Genomic DNA, 20,657 nt, shown 5'->3' on the forward strand with positions numbered 1-20,657 from the left:
AGAGAAGTATTTATAGACTAACCAGTGAAATTAATTAAATTACATTCATGTCTGTTGTACTTTGGGGACTGGTTTTAGATTCACTTCAGTTTTATGTTACATACAGGTAAAGATATTATGAAAGAAAGGCCTTATAAAATATAGTTTAAGCCATGCTCCTCTAGCTAAATTAGCAACTAGCATGTGAGTTCCCATAAGGAAAAATTAAAGGAATGAGAAACAGTTAGCATAACAAACTATTCTTGTAGAGAAAAACAGTTTGCACCTGCATAAACAATAAATCTATCCCATGAGAATCCACAAATATGTAAACTCCTGAATAAAAGAGAGAGTCTTAGCATGTACACACAAAACACCTTTTATCCAATGTATTGGATGGCAAGAAAACTACTAGCTAGTTAGAGTTTAACATGAGGTCTATGAAAATTGAATATATAAAAATGAGTTATGTGAATAAAGAATTGGCTTTTTCTGCATGAGGAAATGGAGTCCCTTCTGCTTTGATGCAACAGTTTTACTCAGAGCAGGCTTCAATATCTGCGGTGTTTCACAGATCACTGGTCAAGCTTCCAATTTGTAAAGCATTTGCAGAATTCTGCAGAGAGATCTCTACAGACAGAAGTACCTATACATTTCTATTTGACTCACAAATTTTGTTGTATTAGTATTTGTCAAATTGCTTATATTCATTTTGCTGCTTTTCCACATTATTGGTTGCAGAGATTTTTTTCACTACAGTTTTGATGTGAAGAATTCTGGTAAAGAACTCCATTTGTGTTCTGAACTGAATACTTCAAGCTCTGTAGGCACATAATGAGTTGTAATAGTAAGGAAATTATTGGAAACATCTGATGCTTGGCTGTAGGAGTCTAGGTTGCAATTTCTTCTCATTAATATGCCATGTTTCTTCTTGGCTGCATTGCTCTGAACTACTTCCACATCTAATTTCTTCCCAGAAGTGCAGACTTTGATCACATTATGGAGGAGGGCTATGAACTTGACCTCACTTACATCACAGAGCGGATTATTGCTGTATCCTTCCCTGCTGGCTGTTCTGAGGAAACTTACCTCCACAATCTACAAGAAGTAACACGAATGCTGAAATCCAAACATGGTGATAATTACTTGGTATGTGTAAGATCAGCTGTTTGTGACATCTTCTTTGGTCATGCAGGAAGACTACTTTATGTCCATATAAACCCTTAGAAACTAAAAGTCACTCTTTGGTCTGACTTTACAGCCTTGTTAAGTGCAAGATTTTCAGTAGTGTTTTAAGCTGCTAGATATTGAAAACACTTTCTTTGCTGGGGCAGTGCAGTCTCTGTGCTGATGTGGTGATAACACGTAGTCAAATGCTAAAGAATAATTGCACTGACCATTTTCATTGTCCAAAGCATGTTCTTAAAAGATACACAACCTGCAATGTGGAGTGTGTTCTTCTTTTGTAGCAGCGAGCTACATCTGGATTCTCAGGTGGGTATCTGGTAGTCTCTCACTATCATGTCTTCACTTGTGAAGGCAACATGTAAAAGTAGGGTTGCTGTTTTCTGTCCAACTCTTTCCCATTAACTTGTTTTAGGTGCATTTTTCATGCCATTTAGTTTTCTGGAAATCAAGTAAATGTATAGTGAGCTCCGTGTGCAGGTTCTTTTTTTTTTTTTTTTTAATGTTGACAACAAGCTGTTAATCTCCTGTGTTATTCTCTGGCTAGTGCCATGGCATGTATTTTCTCAGCTTGTTCTATGAAGGTGAATTTAAAACAAGGCCAATATTTTATTTACTTTTTTCCTTTTACTGTCTTTGTAGGTACTGTGTGTTAACTGTTGGAATTAAATTTCATTACTTCAGGAACATGAACTTTACTCACAGTAGAAATTAGTAACTGGAGAGATTCCACTAATGATTGAAACTCATTAATTTCTTCTCACAAACTGAGATGTCATAGGTGTATTATGAACCAGACTGAACTCGTCATGTGAACTGATGTCTGAGAAGGATTGTAGTGTCTGTTTCTGAGAGGGATTGTGGTTAGTTTCTCTGGCAAAGATGATATTTTTTTGATTTTTTTGTTTCAGTTTTGTTCTATTCATTAGTTTATTTCTAAAGGGTACTTTGGAAATCAGCTGTCTTGATAAATAGAAAGCTTGATGCCACCTACTCCAAATGTGTTTCTGCAAATTTGGTCAGTGTCTGACCCAGCAGTGACAAATAGCGATCATGAACAGGACTCTATCCTGACATGCAGGGATTTAAAATTGTTCTTAAGTATAAATACAATTAGAAAGATGAATAGAAAAGTTTTTGTCAAGTACTTCTTTTCCTCTGGAAAACTTTGGGTAATCGATTTCTTAATATAGCTTTAGCACTCATTTTAAGAATTCTGTACTGAGATCTGTATTGAGAACTGCACCTTTCTATTAATGTTTTCCAATTATGAAAGCTAATAGAAAATTACAGAAAAAATTGAGTAATATATAGAAGACAATGTTTAATTTCTGTTTTACTATTGATATTTCAGGAAGGATAAGTATAGTGATGTAGTTGCTTTAACCTGTCCAGTTTTTGGCCTCTTTGCTTAGACAGCTGATGAGAGTGCTGATTAACGCAAAAGGGTAATACTTCAGAAACCCTTTTAGAAAAGGGTTCTTAAATTGTCCTTGGGTAGTAATAAACTGTATAATGGACTTGCCTCATATTGACTCTTTCTTATGTTTTTGACCTGTTTATTCCATTCTCTCAGTGTAATTAATGAGACTTTTCAAATTATTATGCCATCTGTACGTAAGTTGGGATGTGAAATAGCCACACTGTGAAAGAATCTTTCTCATTAGCACTGTTTCAGTTCTTGAGTAAAGGTATTTCAGCTTTTTGTTACTGATTGTTACTCATTTAAGGCGCTTTTTAATGGAAGTGTGTACACTGCTTTCTTTTGTTCATTTTGCGGTGTATCTCTTCATTTATTCCTTATTAAGCACTAAGTGGAGAGTACCTTGCTATTTAGTGGGTTAACAGAAGAGTTGGAAGATCTCATAGGCTAAGCTATAGTTAAATGGGTATGCCATACCTTCCCTGCAAAGTTCTGACAGACCAAGACTTGTCAGGCATGCAAATTCAAATATTTAACACTGTATCACCCTCCCAGACTGCTCTGGATTCTTATTGTTAATTCTTATGCTCTGCATTATATTGCATGACAGCCAGGTCTCTCAGTATATCTCTGACTCAAAGCCATGCAGAATAAATAAGATGTAGTAGAATTTTAATTGTCCTTTTTCAAAATGTGCATTTAGGTGTAACTCTAGTTTTATTATAAAATAACTGAGTATCTAAAATATATTTGCTAATGCTACCTGACGTTAGTTTAATAGAACAGTGGGCAAACCTGATGCTGTATCATTGTAGTTTCTTGTAATTTTTATGTTTCAAATACATCTATTTACTACATAAATTATGAAGTCTTGATGGTTAAAGTTTTTTTCTTTCTTTCTGAACAGGTATTAAACCTCTCTGAAAAGAGGTATGACCTTGCCAAGCTTAACCCAAAGGTATCAACTGTCTTCCATAACAGCTTTCTAGTGTTAAATACAACTTAAATGGCCTGATAAGCCCTGAAGCTATGCACTTGTTGATATACAGAGTAAGAGAAGAAGTTTTGGAAGATAGTGAAAAATGCAACATGCGTACCTCATTATTTTTTCTCAAGTTCTGTTTTGTGTCTCTTAGATCTGTGTTTTACACAGCTATTCCTGTTGTTTTCTTAGACTTTACACACAAGACCAGAAGCCTGTTGTGACTTCTGAAAAACTTCTCTTGGATGATAGAAATTTTACTTCAAGTATACTTTTTTTGTGCAGTTAGAGGATACTGGGGTTGTATACTGTAATGTCCAGTCAGCTGAAGCTAGGGAACTCAATTCAGATAAGGACTTCCCTTTTGTACTATTTTTGAGTAGTTGCTTCTCAGCCCAATAGAGACATAGGGAATGCCAGAATGATTGATGTCTGACTCTTGTTCCTTCTCACTAATTGATGTGTTGTAAAAACTGGTGTGCAGGTACACTTCAGCATCTGTTATAAGGCCAGACAGAGTAGCACAGATGTGTATTTTCAGCAGTACATTTACAGAGATAAGATACCTGAGGAAAGTACTAAAATCCCTCTTAGTTTTAACTTTTTGCATGCTTTATTGATCATGAAGGATGTATTTTTTTAATATTAGGCATATGTTGAATGCATAATGTTTGCATTGCATATGTGTTGTTAGTAATTATGCATATGTTTTGCTAGTAAATATGAATATAATAAAAGCAGGCTTAGTAAACTATTGTGTAGTGAATAAAAAATCTGAACAAAATTTTGACATGCTGTAATCAAGTTGCACATGAAGGAAATAAATTGAAAATAAAATGAAAGCCATCAAAAATCGTTTGTTCTAAAAAATATTTTTAGAAATCAAGACCTTCAGAAATGTAATTTTTAAGTGTTTGGTGAGATTGGGAGGGGGCGAGGAGGAGGAGGTTTTTTGTCTATTTGTTTTTATAAAACTAGATCTACTGGTACCTTAAAAACCAAAAAATTCCCTCTTCCACTTAAGAGATCTGCAAGCATCATGACAATTGATTTGCATGATTATCTGAGATGGGAAAAGATGTGGAGACTTTCAACCATGACAATTATTTGAATCCAGATTTTAGTCTGTGATACTAGAGTCAAGGTGTCTCTTGTAAATGTTAGTTGTTTAATTGCAGATTATGGATGTGGGGTGGCCTGATCTCCATGCTCCACTTCTTGATAAGGTGTGCACCATCTGCAAGGCTATGGAGTCCTGGCTGGACAATGATCCTCAACACGTGGTGGTGATCCATTGCAGAGTAAGTGCCATGGATGGGTTTGTATTAATTTTCAAAAACTTTGTCCTTTACTCTTCTCATTTTAAAAAATAAAAGTTAGATCTGTTTTCAGTGTTGACAACAGTGTGTCATTGTGTCAACAATGTGTGCCTGATGTTCTGTGGATGTAAATAAGCTTAAATCCATTGACCTTTCATGCTTGTTAAAGATTTCTTTATGACTAAAGTCCTATAGCCCTTGCTGCAGTATCGCATGAACCAATGTTACTTCATCCTTCAAAGGCCACTGTTACTTCTGTAAATGTATTTAGAAGCTAGAGGTTTTTCCTGCTTGATGGAAAACTCTCCATGTTCTGTGACACTCACGAATTTTGTTGCCGGATAAGAACAAGCACTGTATTACAGATCATCTCTTGAGACTGTGTATGGTTGTCGGAAATGAGGTCATTAAGGACCTTCTGGATATTTTTGAAAGGTTTTAATTGACAGCATCATTGCAGTGCTTTAGAACAAAGCTACCGCTGTGCTGTGTTGCTTCCTCCTGTTTGCTCACAATAAACAGAAATAAAGAAAAACCTTAGTTTAATTTGGATAAAGTGAATTCAGAACTGGGGTGGTAGCTGTGCTCGTGACGCTTGAGGCAAATCTATCTCTATATCAGTGACAGATGTTACTCTAAGCAAAATGACTGTGATAGTGGTATGGAAACTTCTCTTCAAGTCAGGTTGTATAGTCTTCAGTCCCAAATTTCTTCCAGGCAGGATGCCATTATTGTCCGAAATACTTGAAATCTTACAAGTTGCAGGAATGCAGCCAGGAGAACGGCCCATACATGGGACAAAAAAAAAGGGAACAAAGTATTTCTAGGTAGACAATCATATACAAATTGATAGTGTATGTTCTTGATTAATGCCTTTTGCTTATTGAGGGTTCCAGCCACAGGGATAGATACAGCCGACTACTATCAGCTGAGGGACTGAAAATATTTTGAAATCTGTGAGAATTACTGCTTGTTAAATTTTACTGCAATTGTCCTGTAAATTATTTAAAATTACTTTGAAGCATTTTTTTAAATTATTAATAGAAAATCATTATTATAAATCTCAGGTGATGGGGAGGTAAAAATGTGAAAACCTGTCATAAAGGTATATTATTTCTAAAATAGGTGTTTTATAGCATTTCATCCTGGGAATTGCAACATTGTCTAGATTGGTTATGAATGATCTCTGGAAAAAATAATACAAAATTAGAGTAGTTTATACAATTTTTTTTTTCTTTTTTCCCAGTTGATTCCTCTTAATTGGTAAGATTTGACGCATGCACATAGAAATCCTGCTTAGTGTTTTTTTATGTCATTTGTCAGCCAGCTTACATTGACAGATAAGCTGCTACCCATTATTTCCACCTTTCCATCAATGCAGGGTGCATGAGCAAAAGGACTCTGAAGCTCTTTTGCCTTGAAATTTTATTTAGTATGGGTCTTAAATATAATAATGCCCAATAATGTAATACATAATATAAGTTATCATTCCCTTTTTCCTAATACAGGGAGGAAAAGGAAGGATAGGTGTAGTCATATCATCATATATGCACTTTACCAATGTTTCTGCAAGGTAAGTGTGAATTATGCATGTTGCATGTTTTTTTACAATAAACATTGGGGAACAATGCCTTTTGGTTGATTACTGTCTGTCAGCTTAGTGTTTGTCAGGTGTTCTTCTCAAAGAGTTTTAGAGCATGTCTTTCTTAACAGAGCCTGCTTTCATGATAGTTTTCTTGTAATCCTGCTTCCAGCAGGAGGTTGGATTACGTGACAGCCTAAAGTCCCTTTGAAACTGAGATTCTGTTGGTTTACAGAAAACTTTTCAAAAGGATATTTTCAAATGAATGATAGAATGTGCAGGAAACCATTTTTATGTAATGATACTACCTTTATTCTATTGAACCTATCTATTTTCCACATCCATCAAGTGGCCTCTTGAATTGGTGAGAAATTATTCCATAAGTACTTAAGGAAAACTGTTATTAGAATCTGGAAACAATGTTTGAATAGGGAATTCCTAGACATTGATTCAAGTGCAAAATCAAGTGTAAGAAATAATCTCGACTTTATTTTGCAGTCAGTTTAAACAGTAGTTGTCTCATTAGTTAGTTTTAATTGTTTCTTTTGAGTGCTCAAATTATGAAATGAGAATTGACAATTTATATTAAAAAAAGCTACAGTTTGATAAATGGTCTCAAAAAGGATGAAATGCATTTTAGAAATTTTTGTTTGGTTTCTAATCACATTGTTTTCCCTTGGGGTTTTTTATTTATATACATACATAAATGTATTAAAAGAAGAATACACTCTCAGTGCCATGGTTAAATCAAATTTGGTCCTGAATTCACACCAGCCTGTCAGTAATAGATTTGATCCACTACTGTAGTTGATGGAGTCTTGAATCACTAGAGGTTGATGGCAAATTACTCAGGGATGTCAATCAAACTAGAATCCTGGAAAATAATCTGTGTTCATTGGGGTAAACCAAATTTTTAAATCATTATGGACCAAGAAACTATTGTGTGCACCAATATGTGCTGAAAAGAACCCATCAGTGATTGCCACAATTTCATATTTTGTTGAGACATATTTTGAATGACAAAAACTGTCAAGTGAGGGTAGTACAGTTGTTGTGGTGTCATTTCAGTGTTGCAGTATTATGTCACCCTTAAAGGTGATACCTGGCTATGAATACATTTTAATAGCATCATTGTAGTCACATTCAGGTGTTTTTTTGTTAAGCCCAGCAATGAAAGGTATCACCTTTTACCACAAACAAATTCAGGATTCCTCCAGTAAAGCTGCAGGAGAGGAATGAGCTTGAATGCCCTCTAACTTTCTGGGTATCTGGCAGCTGATATCCAAAACTTAACTTTTCTGTGTAAGAATGAGGTTGGGGATTTCCCAGCAAGGATTTGTATATCCCTAGAATTACCAAGACTCTTGAAAATGGTACACAACAACCTTGCAGAAGCAGAAATCACTGCAGGTGCTGATGTTAAGGGTGCCATCTACTGTGTCTGAAATGGTACTTAGAAGACCTTGAAGATGTTTACACTGAAGAAAGCTCTTAATTGTCAGCATGCATAGGTGTCCTGGTTCTGGCCAAGACAGAGTTAATGTTTTCAGTATGCACGTATCCAATACCCAGAGGTTATTCTATACCACCTCATCTCATTGCGGGGGGGTGAGGGGAAGGGGATCCTTCAAGGGAGAAGGGGTCCATTCTGGTTGAGAAGGTGTGGCAGAGGGAGACATCCAGTGTTGTCTGTTGTTGGTGGTTTCCATAGTGACTGATATTTCCTTTCTTCTGCCCTCTGTCATTAGTATTGTTGTTGTTACTATTAATTTTCTTATCTCATTCCTGTGTCCAGTAAATTGTTATTCAAAGTTCAAAACCTGTGTGTCGCCCTGAAAACTCAGCTTCTGAGCTTGCTGACATGGTTTTCTAAGACTTTCCCAGGACAGTAACTGTAAACATAGATATGTGTACATTCTTTCTGTTACACGTCTTGTGATGGGCATCTCTCATGGCCAGTGCAGTGAGAAAGTGTTATCCTGACCATCCAATCCCTGGCCATGGTCAGAAACCTATAAATCCTGGGAGGAAAAATAAACTCTTTCTTCCTTTCACCACACCTTGAGCTGTGTCCGTGTGATCTGTTCATCTTCAGCGGCAACACCTGTGATCTTTGCCTTTGTGTCTCCAGTTCTCCTCTCCATCCTACTGCAGGGGACGGTGAGAGGAGGGAGGGAACAAGCAGCAGTGTGGTTTGGAAAGCGTCAGTAGGAGCATTAAATTAGAGAATTCCATTCCTAAACCACAATAACATGCCAAAAAAAACTAGGCTTAGTGAAATCCTGTGAATTTAGGCTTAACACCTCTCCTGTAAAGGCAGGCTAAAGATTAGGGTTGGGGTTGTTCAGTCTGAAAGAAGAGTAGGCTCTAAGGAGACCTAGTGATCCTCCGGTACCTAAAGGAGGCCTACAAGATGGGTGGAGTGGGACTTTTTAAAGTAAGGCAGTGATAGAACAAGGAGGGAATGGCTATAGACTGAAGGAGGGGAGATTTAGATTAGATATTAAATATAAAGAATAAATTCTTTACCATTGGAGTGGTGAGCCACTGGAATGGATTGTCCAGAGAAATTGTGAATGCTGCATTTCTGGAAGTGCTAAAGGCCAGATTGGATGGGGCTTCGAGTAACATGGTCTGGTGAAAGGTGTCCTGCCCATGGCAGGAGATTTGGAACAAGATGATCTTTAAGGTTGTTTCCAAGTTAAACCATTATATAATTCTATGAAAAATCCTAATTGATGTAACCTCAATTATTATGTTGTAATATCAAATTTTCTCATTTAGGAATGAATAATGTGTCATCAAATTTAATGAGGTCAAACAGAGCTCTTTGCATTTGTTGGTAAACTCTATTTTAACAAGCACAGTGATAGCAGTTTTTTGACCTGTTGGGATTAGGCTGCCTAAATTCTGGATGGCAGTGGGTGAAGATATATAGAGATATATGGTGGTTTGTGTGAGAAAGAGGTTTTGGGTCAAGAATATTTTAAGTACACATTATGTAGTTTTTAACACCCATGAAGAAAAGGCTTTATTTTATAGCCTGATCCAGCACCCTGTCAAGACAATTGGCATCTTATGATTAATTTTTTGAAAAAGCATATATTTAATTTTTATCCTGATATGCATACGTATGCTTTGCACAGGTTTTTTTTCCTCTGAACTCATTTAGGTTGAACTAGTTGTGGAATTTAAAAGTTGAGATTCTGGTGTGTTCTTATGTTTTGGAACTTCTAGATCTGTTATTCTGATTTAAATTAAAACTCTGAACTACATCTGTTATGAGACATATATATGGAATAGATATAAAAGAATCACCATAGTACATTACTTGGCATATGTGATAAACAGCATTCTTACTGATTTTTGGCACTTCTTTTTCTTTATTTTCTGTAGCCTCTTGCCTTCCTTCACCCAAAAAAGACCCATATAAGAGGCATTCTGGATAGAGAATAGAAGAAAATGTATTTTTGGAATATGTTGCTCCTTGACTGTGTGTTTGAAAAGTATGTGGTTGTCTGATTTAAAATAGTTCTTTTTCAAAGACAGTCTCTTCCTTGATGGGTCAGGGTACAGGAAACAAATGCAGAATGAATTATTGACTGCTTTAATTAGCCTGGTATTTATACTATCCTGGTACTACAGTTCTTTCTGAAAAAAAAAATAAATTTGTATTTTATAGAGAGAACTCCCCAGGGGCACATTCAAGAAATTATAGCAAGTATCCTTCTTTGGGAGCCAAAGATTTGACAAAGTTTTTTGCGTTCTGATTTTAATGTGTCCAAGTTGGAAGTATGCCATTCAGTTAATTGAATAAGGAAGTAGGTGCTTTGCTCAGGAAGGAAACTATCTTAAGGTGTTGAATGAGAAGGTGTCAGTGAAATAAACATCATTGTCCACAATGTCCAAATTACTAGTGTTGCTAGTTAGATGCTCTTTTTGTTCATTTTTCTTTACTTCCCTCATTTTTTTCTTGCAAATATTTTTGCATATTTCAAGCAGTAACCTGCTGAATTTTCAAGATAACACTGAAGCAGAATAACGTGTGTCTCTTTCTTGACAGTGCTGATCAGGCTCTAGACAGATTTGCTATGAAGAAATTCTTTGATGATAAAGTTTCAGCTTTAATGCAGCCGTCCCAAAGAAGGTATTCAATTGTTTCTAATTTATATCAACAGGAAATGTCTTTATTGTCTTCTCCTCTCATCCCTCACTCCCTCCCCAGCTACTGTATAGTGTAGACTATTTCCACAAGATCCTCCAGTGCTTCCTGAATTCTCAGCACTTTATTTTATATTAATATTCCTTGATGAGATCTCTCCTTCAGTTCCTGCACGTGGTCCCAGATAGACAAGACCGTCTGTACCACACAGTTATCTAAATGTGTTCTCACTGCATTGTTTGTTAGCAAAGAGATGTCAGAATCTTGATTGTTCCAAGATAACAATAAACTCATTATTCCGTAGCATAATGCTGAGTATGGAATGTGTGCTGATTTGTGTGCAATAAAGATTTCTTTTACTACTCATTTAGAGGATTACGCACTTGCCCCATGTCCATGCTAGTAAATGTTTGTCAAAGCATATTCATTGTGATTATCTGTGTTATCTTTTCAGTCTGTCTGTATGACAAAGGTTGAGTTAGGATTCAAAATAACGAGTACTTTGGAAAGTGAATAGTTCTGTGGTTCACTCTGTACCTTGTTTTGATGACTGGTAATTGAAGGATTCAGTACCAAAAGATACTGGTATCCATCAGAAAAGTAGTTGTGATAAGGGTGAATCTCTTTTAAAAATATAATATATCATCTGGGTTTGATTTGATAATTAGTGTTTATTTTTTTGTCTTAATCCATGTCTGTGCAGTAGGTTGTTTAGAAGTTGTTTAAAGTATAAGAATTTGCTAGTGATTAAAACAGAAAAATCAGTATTAACAACTAGTGTACAGTGTTTGGTTCTGTTCATCCCTAAATAGAAATTTACCAGTTACTTTTTTAACTCATTAGGTGACATGCATAGCTCCTTGAAAAATAACTTGAAAAATAGTAACACAACGTTCTGTTAGACTTGAAATAAACTTTTCGTAAGTAGAAGTTAAAAAGTAAAGTAGCTGGCCTTTTTTTGTTTCAGTTTTATGCTTCCATATATGTGTATTGCATTTTAATAATAAGGATTTGAGTATGCTGCCTGCCAGACAGAGAAGTGTGAACCATAACAACAAAAGGGAAGATATATTGTTAATCTTCCCATCCAGAAACCCTAGGCAGCAGGGATATTTCAGTGAGAGCCAGGAACCTCCACAACTGCCTGTGAATTGTGCATCAGGGCAGTTTTTCAACCATGTTAACAGGAAGCTTCAGTAGCTACTAAGTTAGCTGAACTGTATGTGAGCCCTAAAGCTAGACGTTAGATAGCTAGACGTAAAGATAGTTGCATCTTTCTTTCCTACACACCCTTCAAGGACACCTGCTTAATTCTTCTGGAGGTAACTGTCGGGGGAGGGCCTCAGAGATACTCCGTTTGCTTCTTGACTGATGGAGTTAACATCTCTGCTCACCAGTACTGAACTTGAGCTGCCCTTACCATCTTCCAGACATACACTCATACTTTGTCATTTCTCATGAGAACAATGGTGATTTTCCAAACTGTTTGTCAGAACTGTTCTCTTGAATCTCACCTCTCCTACCTATGTCTGGCCTGGCAGCGGCTGCTAATCTTATTGCAGAGAAAGGAAAACCAACTCCTGTAATATTTGTGGATAATTTTATACTCTGTTCCTATTCTGATCAGTCAGTGGCCTTTTAATGTGCTTTATCTCTGAAACCACTGCTGGGTAATTAATTACTGATATCCTTATTAAAACCCAGCTGATATAAGTGGGTATAATTTAAGTGGATCTCAAAATTGTAAAGTATGAAAATACACCCATTTTTCACATTTTGAAACCTTTTCTCTGCTAAATATTTTCCAGATAAAAATAAATTGTGGCCATTAAGTCACACAGGTTTTCCCTACTGCTAGTTGGGTACTGTAACAATGGCAAGACAAGTAACTGTAGATGACCAGATCTATTTTGAATCCATTCTCAGATAGGAAGTTGAAGATTTGTCTGAATGAGAAATGCAGATAGAGACCCTTCATATGAAAAAAAATTTCTCATAAACCTTCAGGATAGATCCTTGAATGTTCTTCTCAAAATAAGTGAACTGTCTGTAGGCCCCTTAAGTGCACTGCCTTGAGAATGGCTTTCAAAAATTCAGTTACATTTTTGTAATAATTAAAAAGCTGGTAGAAGAAAGGGTTCACACTGATATTAATAAACTAATTTATTAAAATTATGAAAGGTCACTGACAAAAGATTTTAACATGTTGTTTTTTTGTCATGTTAGGTGTGTCAATTTGTAGAATTTGTGATTTTGATGTACCAAATTCTTTCAGAAAGACTGAAGGAGAAATAAAAAAAAAAAAAGTTGCCTTTTCTTAACATTTAAAATAAATTGAGCTTTGCAAGCTCTCTGAAATTAAACCAATTTTAAATCACCACAACCCCCATTCTGGGGTAGTAAAGCTGTTGTTACCTGTCAGGATATCTTTCATTATGGTGTTACTAGGAGTTCAGTTAATGAGATCTGTGCATTAAGGTGAAAAAGGTGATTTTCCTCTATTACATTCCTGAAAATAAAGTTAAATGAAGGTTTTCTTATGGGCATGGAAGAAAGAGGGGCTCAAAGCCAGTGGAAAAATGAAAGACAGTGCAGTGATGTTTACTTGCATGTGACCAAACCACATACTAAATCTCAGAAATAGAGTAATTTTCACATTGCTGTGGTGGCTTTGCTCTTGTTTTGTGCTGAGTGAGATCACTTGTCATTAAGGTGTTACCTGACTGCATTGCCCTTAAGGTTAAGATTTCTGATGAGCACTTCTTGCTCTTGTTTTAATGAAGGTTACTTAACTGTGAATTGGATGGGATGCATATCATGCTGCTGTGAAAGTCATTTAAGAGTGCAGTTGTAACTAAGAATGTGTATCAAAACAATTGACTTTACTGTCTCTTCTAGTTTCTTCCTTAGAGTAGTAGTGTAAACAACTAAAATAAAGATATCAACAATAGCAATGTAACAGCCATGGATTTAATACAGTGGTAAATTGAAGTGTGTTTTCATGCTGTTTTGTGAAGATTATTATTTTGGAGTTATGTGCATTGTCACAATGCTATTTATTACCCATAATCTGGCAATGCCATTGTGTAAATAATGTATTTCCCTGGTATTAGTGTTTTTATATAATTCAGATAAACTTTCTGTTTTCAGATATGTGCAGTTCTTAAGTGGCCTTCTATCTGGATCTGTGAAAATGAATGCAACCCCTCTTTTCCTGCACTATGTTATCCTTCATGGCATCCCAAACTTAGATGCTGGGGGAGGTAAATTACCTAATTTTTCCTATTCAGGTGTAGGATCAAAGTCTTGTTTCATTTTGGAACTTTCTAGAAAGCGTGCATGAATCTCAGAATAGAATTATTATCTTCTTGATATCCATCCAAATATTCCAAGTAAATTAAGCAGAAGAGAAGCATTCTAGAACAAAAACTGAAGCAGGTGAAATCAATTTCTTGTTCTTTGTTAAATGAATAGTTGATTCTATTCATGTCTGCCTGTTTCTGAACAGTTGTGGTCCCTGTTACTGCAAAGGATCTGAGAACCTGGTCAGAGTTCACAGTTATTTTCTCTTTGTTTTGGGAAATGATTATAAATATAATCTCTTTACTGTTTTGAGATTGGATTTTGTGTGGAAAAGCTGTTTGGAGAGTTTGGGTGTACCTACAGAATTACACAGAATCATTTAGTTTGGAAAAGGACCTTCAAGATCATTGAGTCCAACCTTTGATGCATCATCACTTTGTCAACTCGAACATGGCACTAAGTGCCATGTCTAGTCATTTCTTGAACACCTACAGGGCTGGTGGCTCCACCATCTCCCTGGGCATTCCATTCCAAAGTTTTGCAATCCTTTCAGTGAAAAAATTCTTCCCGTTGTCCAAAAGGAGCCTTCTCTGTGCAGCTTGAGGCTATGTCCTCTTATTGTATCATTAGCTGCCCAGGAGAAGAGGCTGGCTTCCACCTTGCTATAACCTCCTTTCAGGCAGTGATAGGGAGTGATAAGGCCTCCCTGAGCCTCCTTTTCGCCAGGTGAAACAACCCAGCTCCCTCAGCCCCTCCTCATAGGACATGCGTGGAGACTCTTCACCAGCTCCCTTGACCTCTTCTGGGCACACCACTGCACTTCAGTGTCTTTCTTGAAGTGAGTGGCCCAGAACTGAGCATAGTAGTTGAGGGGCGGCCTCGCCAGTGCTACTAACATGGCTTGCTATCCAAAGTGGCTTTAAAATTAAAATGATAGAATGACATAATGTGCTAGAGCACAGTAAAGGAATCCAACTTTAATGGTTGGACTTGATGAACTTAGAGATGATTTATGAACTTAATGATTTATGATTACATAACAGTTCTGTGTTCCTGCACTTTTATTATCCAAAGGCCTTTTGTAATATAATCAGCATGAATTTGCAATGATTATATTGTCATTGTTGTTTAGTCTGGTTTTATTTCTAAAACAACTGCTTTAATATAGTTAGGGTACTGTTTATTCTAGGTAGAAGTTTAAGGGCCTTACTAATTTTTAAACAAAACTGAAGATAGAATAATTTATTTTGAAAATGTTTTTCTTTTATATTGGGGGTTTGGTTTCTTTCAGCCATTGTCATTCTTCCTTTAATAATTTCATTTTCTTGAAGAATTTGTTTCCTTCCTTACTAGAATTCTTTAAAGTCCCTTCCTCTTGAATTCAGAACTAGTCGTAAATAAAATAAAATACCTTTAAGCCAATCTTGCTTTCCAGGGGTGTTTTGACAGTCCAGCTTTGCCACTTGTGTGCCTTTTTGCTCAGTCTGGATGTGCATGAAGCTTCCTAGTTACAAAACACTCTTTTTTGTTGGTTTCTTTTCAGCTTGTCGGCCTTTTCTGAAGTTATACCAGGCTATGCAACCAGTTTATACATCTGGAATATAGTAAGTTGTAAGCATTTTTCATTACGTTTGAATTTAGATTTTAATTTTCATGATTGCAGAATTACATAGCCTTTTTTAGTTTGTGGGTTTCTTGTTTGTTTTGTGTTTTCTGTGTCTTTAAACCACGTATTTTATTTTTTTTTTCTTGTCAAGTAGCATAGGGTCAGAAAATCAAAGTCGAATCTGCATTGCTATAGATCCTGCCCAGCTTTTGAAGGGAGATATTATGGTGAGTTAATTGTATGGAATTAAAGTCTGTTGACATGACATTTAGTTTACAGTCTTTGACCTGTTTTATGTTCTTGTAAAAAAATTATATGATGAAATATCTGGAGATACTAAAGAAGAATTTAGATTAATTTAGTCATCTTCTTTTGCTTTTGTGGGAATAAAACTCATGTAAAACTCAAGAAGGTTTTTAGGAGCAAATTGTTTTCAAAACAATTGCTTTCAGCATTCTCATTTTATGGCATCAGCAAGTCCAGTGAGGCCTGTATTGATCTTTCCTTTCTTAAGATTACTCTGGGGAGTATTTGTATTTTGGCATTAAAATATCTTGTCCTTTAATTTGGCAGGCAGTGTTCACAATTTTAAAACTACCTGCTATAAAGAAATTACCTAAGTAATTCTAAATTGTTCTGGCACTCAAGAAAGTGAGATACCAAATAAGGGATAGGTAATGTCCAAGGTCTGGCCATCATAGAGTTAAATTTTGCAGTAGCCAGACAGGGTATAGCTTGGACCCAAAGGTTATTTTGTACCACTTCATGTCACTTTTCAGGGACAGGGGGAGGGCTGCCTTCCTGGTCAGGTAGCATGGTGGAGAGAGTGCTTGGGTGTTGTTGGGGTTTCTGGGAGGTAGGGAGGAGGAAGAAGGGAAGAGGTCTGTGAGCAGTCATGTGTGAATTGTCTGGGTTTTGTTTCCTTGTGCCCTCTGTCATTGTTGCTGTTACTGTTTGTGTGTCCAATTCTCCTTTGCAATCTGCTGCGGGGGAGAGGGGGAGGGGTAGCAATTGAGCAGTGTGTGTGGTTTGGAGTGTTTCAGTGGGAACACTGGATTGGAGAATACCATTCCCGAACCACAGCTGCCTTATTTGGCGCCCAAATTTTGGCACGAAGGGATATGATACCAACAGGTCTGCCCAGAGTGGGTTGGAAACAAATTTCATCTGAGCATTTTGTTGCATTAAGTCCAGAGCCACTGGTCACAATGTTGCTTGATTTGTCCCTGTGGTGTGGTACCTAGCTGTATATATTTCCATACCCTATGATATTTTTCAGAAGAGGGAGAGGGATCAGGATTGTTTTGTTGATGTATTATGTGATACCAGCATGGGTTGGACTCGGTGATCTTGGAGGTCACTTCCAACCTAGTCATTCTGTTGAATTCTGTTGTTGAATTTTTGGGGCATGGGAAGGGCTTCCTTCCAGTTTGGATTGCATAGTGGAAAGAGCAGTTGCACACTGTTGTGGTTTCTGTGGGGGGATTGTTCTGTTTGAACAATTGTATGTGACTAGGTTTTTTTTGTTGTTGTTTCTTGGGTTTTTTTTTTCTTGTACACTCTGTTATTACTATCGATGCTGTTCATTGTCCTATTTCTCTGCTATTTTCAGTAAATTGTTTTTGTCTCAGTCTGTGATCTTTTCCTTTTGTGCCTCCAATTCTCTTCAGCCTGCTGCAGGGGAAAAGGGGAGGGGGTGTGGTTGAGTGGTGTGTGGTTTGAGGTGTTTCAGTGGGAACATTGAATTGGGGAATACCATTCCTAAACCAGGACAGTGTCCTTGGTATCAGATTCTTTTTTTTAATCGTTCCATTCAGTTCTGAATATTCTTCTTTTGTTCTTTCACTGGAAAATGGAGAAACAAATTTTCAATATACTATTATAAATTGGCATCTCTGAAAGTTTGAGACAGTTTCAAATTTTGTTACTTTTTGAAGGACTGTTGGTGCCTAAGGAAATGGAATACATCACAACAGAAATCAGTCTGAGATAAACTCAGTATCTCTCAAATGAGATTTTAGAGTGAAAAAAGATGTAGCTTTTCAGTAATGCATCCTTTTAAAAGAGATAATCTTCCATAATCTAATGCTATTATTTGAGATAATTCTGAGCAAACCAGTGCCTTTCAACATTTCAGTATTTCCTAAACAAATACTTCAGTTTTGAATATATTTTTTTATTATGTCTAAGCAAAAACTTCAGTGATATTAGACAAAAATAATGGTCTGTAGGATGCTCCATCTCCAATTCCAAAGGGTTTAACTTCTTGGAATGCATGTTTGTTTGTTTGTTTTTAAAAAGGTGAATAAAATATACTTTCTTGCCTTAGCTTCCAGGAGTTTGTTAACACAATGTGGATAGCATGTGGTGATGCAGAACAGATGCAGCTCTTGAAAAGCTGCACTGACATCTGCAAATGCATATAGGAATTTTCCAGCACATTGCAGTGGCTTGCATTAATTCTTGATTAAGGCATCAAAAGGTAGTGGAGTCAGAATTCAAAGTTATGCTTAGACTTCATTGAAAGCTTATTATGCATACTGAGCACTGAAAGATATTTTCAGTCTATGGATATAGGGGTAAAATATTACTGATTGTAAGAGAGGACAGATTTTCATTAAAAATTACACTTCTCTGCAGGTAAGTTATTTAGGGCTAAAATTAAGTTAATTTTAAGTTATGTTAATTTAAATTTTTAATTATTTAAGTTGATCTGGGTTAAATCCAAGGCTAGTACTTCGAATTACAAAGTAGAAAGAAGGAGGAACTCCTTCTCTCATTCAGCATTTTTATAAATGAGATTATGTAATAGCCAGTACCTTTTGAGTAAATCCAACAACTGTGCAAAGCCAAAACTTAAATTGTGGATAAATGTATATAAACCTAAAGAAACTATTTTCAAGTATTTTTGCTTGCATAATACAATTAAATGGAATTATCACAGTTACTTTCATACCAGTTCTACATTTTGGAACAGGTTAATTCTAATGTCTCTTATCAGGCCTCTCTTAATTCTGTTTGTGTCCATTTTTCACTTCTGGGCAAACTTGCCTTTTGAAACCTTTATGATGTTGTTTTGCCTTTACAGAGTTGCTTGCCATACTGGAGAATTGAGCATTTGTTTATTGACTCAAGCAGTCAGACTGTTACTCACACCTTACCTTTTGGTAATTAAAGTAGTGAAGTGATGCTGGTAGTTGTGCTGGACTAAAAGGAAGTAGATCCCTTTAATAGACAGGGTTGTGTACACAATGTTCCTTTTAGTGCATGTAAAGCATGTCTAAAAAAAGAAGCAAATACCTATTTTACCTGGTATTGCCAATATACTGTAAGGGATTCTCTTAAAACAAACAAACAAAGAAACAAACAACCTCCTCACTTTCCGATAAAATAGAGGTTACATGCATGGATAATCTCCAAGCCCTTATAATGGGTTAGGAATATGTGATTTGCATACAGAATACTTGAAAAGAAAACATTTCTCTTATATGGGCTGAAATATTTCAGAAGTTGTCTTGTGTGCCAGGAATATGGTCAGTACTGTTTAACTTCTGGAATTTAGGATATCATGGGGTTACTATAATGAAGGCTAGATAGTAACATCTTACGTTAGATTTTTCAAATTCTGTAGTGAGGGGAATTTCATAACTACGTTTTAATCCCAACTTTCAGAAGCATCCCTCATAAGCTTCTACATCTTTTTTGCATTATTTCATTTTAATAACTATGCTCTTCAATTGTTTGGCATTTTCTAGCTATGATGCTTTTCTTATTCTGACTTGAATATAAGTGATATTTGTTTTCTTTTTAATGCATTTCAGTAATATCTGCTTTATCATAAAATCCTGATATAATCAGGACAGTATAACAAAATTTTCAGTCCTGTGACTAAGGTTGCCAAAATTTTTACATATTCCTGTAAGAATGCTGAGTGCCTTTGTATTACAGTAGACTCAGAGAATTAGAAGGTAAAATATCCATAGGTTTAATCTAAGGGAAGCTGATGTTAGAGAATAGGTATAGTGTTCACTTTTAGCTGCTGAAATTCATACCAGATGTTTTTGTAGAGTTCTGTTTCGTAGAGTTCTAGCCAAGGTGTCAAAACTGCTATCAACTTCCTGCAGTTACTTAAAATAAGATCCTGTCACCACTAGAGTAGGTTTTTTACAAGTCCTAAAGTAGATACAAGCAGCTTGCAGGCTTGCTTTTAAAAAGTCCTCTTATTTTTCAGTAATTTTGAAATGGGTGTGCTGGAATTCATTAATTTGGTAGGGAAGAAGTCTGTATACAGGTCAGCATTTCAATATTGTACTGCCAGATATTGTGATGCTGCCTCATAACCTACTGATAGGTGACTGATAATGATGAAAATAGTGATTTTTAATTTTTACATATCTAGAAGTATCCTGCCTTAAGCCCGTGTAATTTTAAAGGATTGAATAATGCATACCCTGCTTCTTCCAACATCAGAGCTGTCTACAATAAATTGTGTCGTGGCTGCTTTAATTAGCAACTAATCTATGTACACACATTTTTTCAGAATTGTAAGAAAATACTTTCTGACATAAAATGTTTCTCTGTCTTTCTAGATGAAGTGTTATCACAAAAAATACAGGTCAGCTACTCGTGATGTGATTTTTCGTCTTCAGTTTCACACTGGAGCTATTCAAGGACATAGCTTGGTGTTTGGCAAAGAAGATTTGGATAATGCCAACAAAGGTACTTGTCTTCAGTGATTGGTTGGATGTGTATATGTGCAGGTGTGCAAACATATGCATGTGATGATCTTCAGCACCCATTTTGAAAAGGATTTTTTTTTCCCTTTCTTATTTTTGGGGAAAGGGAGACTGCTTTGGGTTAGTTAAATCGTAGTGTGTAACACCAGCAAAACCCTGATGACAGGAAAAGCTCTTCAAGTGAGTTAACTTGTCACAACAATTCAGATACTCCTACATAGTCCTTATCAGCTTCTCTCACATTCAAAAAAACCAGTCACCATTGAAGGAAATAAGATGAGCTCAATTATTCCCTTTTCTGGCTAGTGAAAACAGTCATAAAGTCTAATAATGTGTTTTTGACATAGTCTGAGTCTTTTAATATGCTTCAGAATATCAAA

The 20,657-nt window shown here is 36.1% G+C and overlaps 1 protein-coding gene across 6 annotated transcripts in view; it reads left to right on the forward strand.

Moving 5' to 3' along the window:
• The window catches only part of TNS3 (tensin 3), a 168,773-nt gene that overhangs the window by 70,536 nt on the left and 77,580 nt on the right, over nt 1-20,657 (forward strand). For 4 of the 6 annotated variants that reach the window (XM_058831211.1, XM_058831212.1, XM_058831209.1 and 1 more), the window contains 9 exons: nt 957-1,128; nt 3,495-3,545; nt 4,748-4,870; nt 6,397-6,461; nt 10,534-10,617; nt 13,783-13,895; nt 15,479-15,539; nt 15,693-15,768; nt 20,131-20,260. In XM_058831211.1, the coding sequence (XP_058687194.1) occupies nt 979-1,128; nt 3,495-3,545; nt 4,748-4,870; nt 6,397-6,461; nt 10,534-10,617; nt 13,783-13,895; nt 15,479-15,539; nt 15,693-15,768; nt 20,131-20,260 (853 nt within the window). In that variant the 5' untranslated portion in view covers nt 957-978. Of the gene's footprint in view, nt 1-956; nt 1,129-3,494; nt 3,546-4,747; nt 4,871-6,396; nt 6,462-10,533; nt 10,618-13,782; nt 13,896-15,478; nt 15,540-15,692; nt 15,769-20,130; nt 20,261-20,657 lie in introns of those variants that run through there. The other 2 variants (XM_058831213.1, XM_058831215.1) reach the window with 2 other exon arrangements.

The sequence above is a fragment of the Poecile atricapillus genome, chromosome 2, assembly GCF_030490865.1.
Source record: "Poecile atricapillus isolate bPoeAtr1 chromosome 2, bPoeAtr1.hap1, whole genome shotgun sequence".
In the NCBI taxonomy this organism is placed as follows: domain Eukaryota; kingdom Metazoa; phylum Chordata; class Aves; order Passeriformes; family Paridae; genus Poecile; species Poecile atricapillus.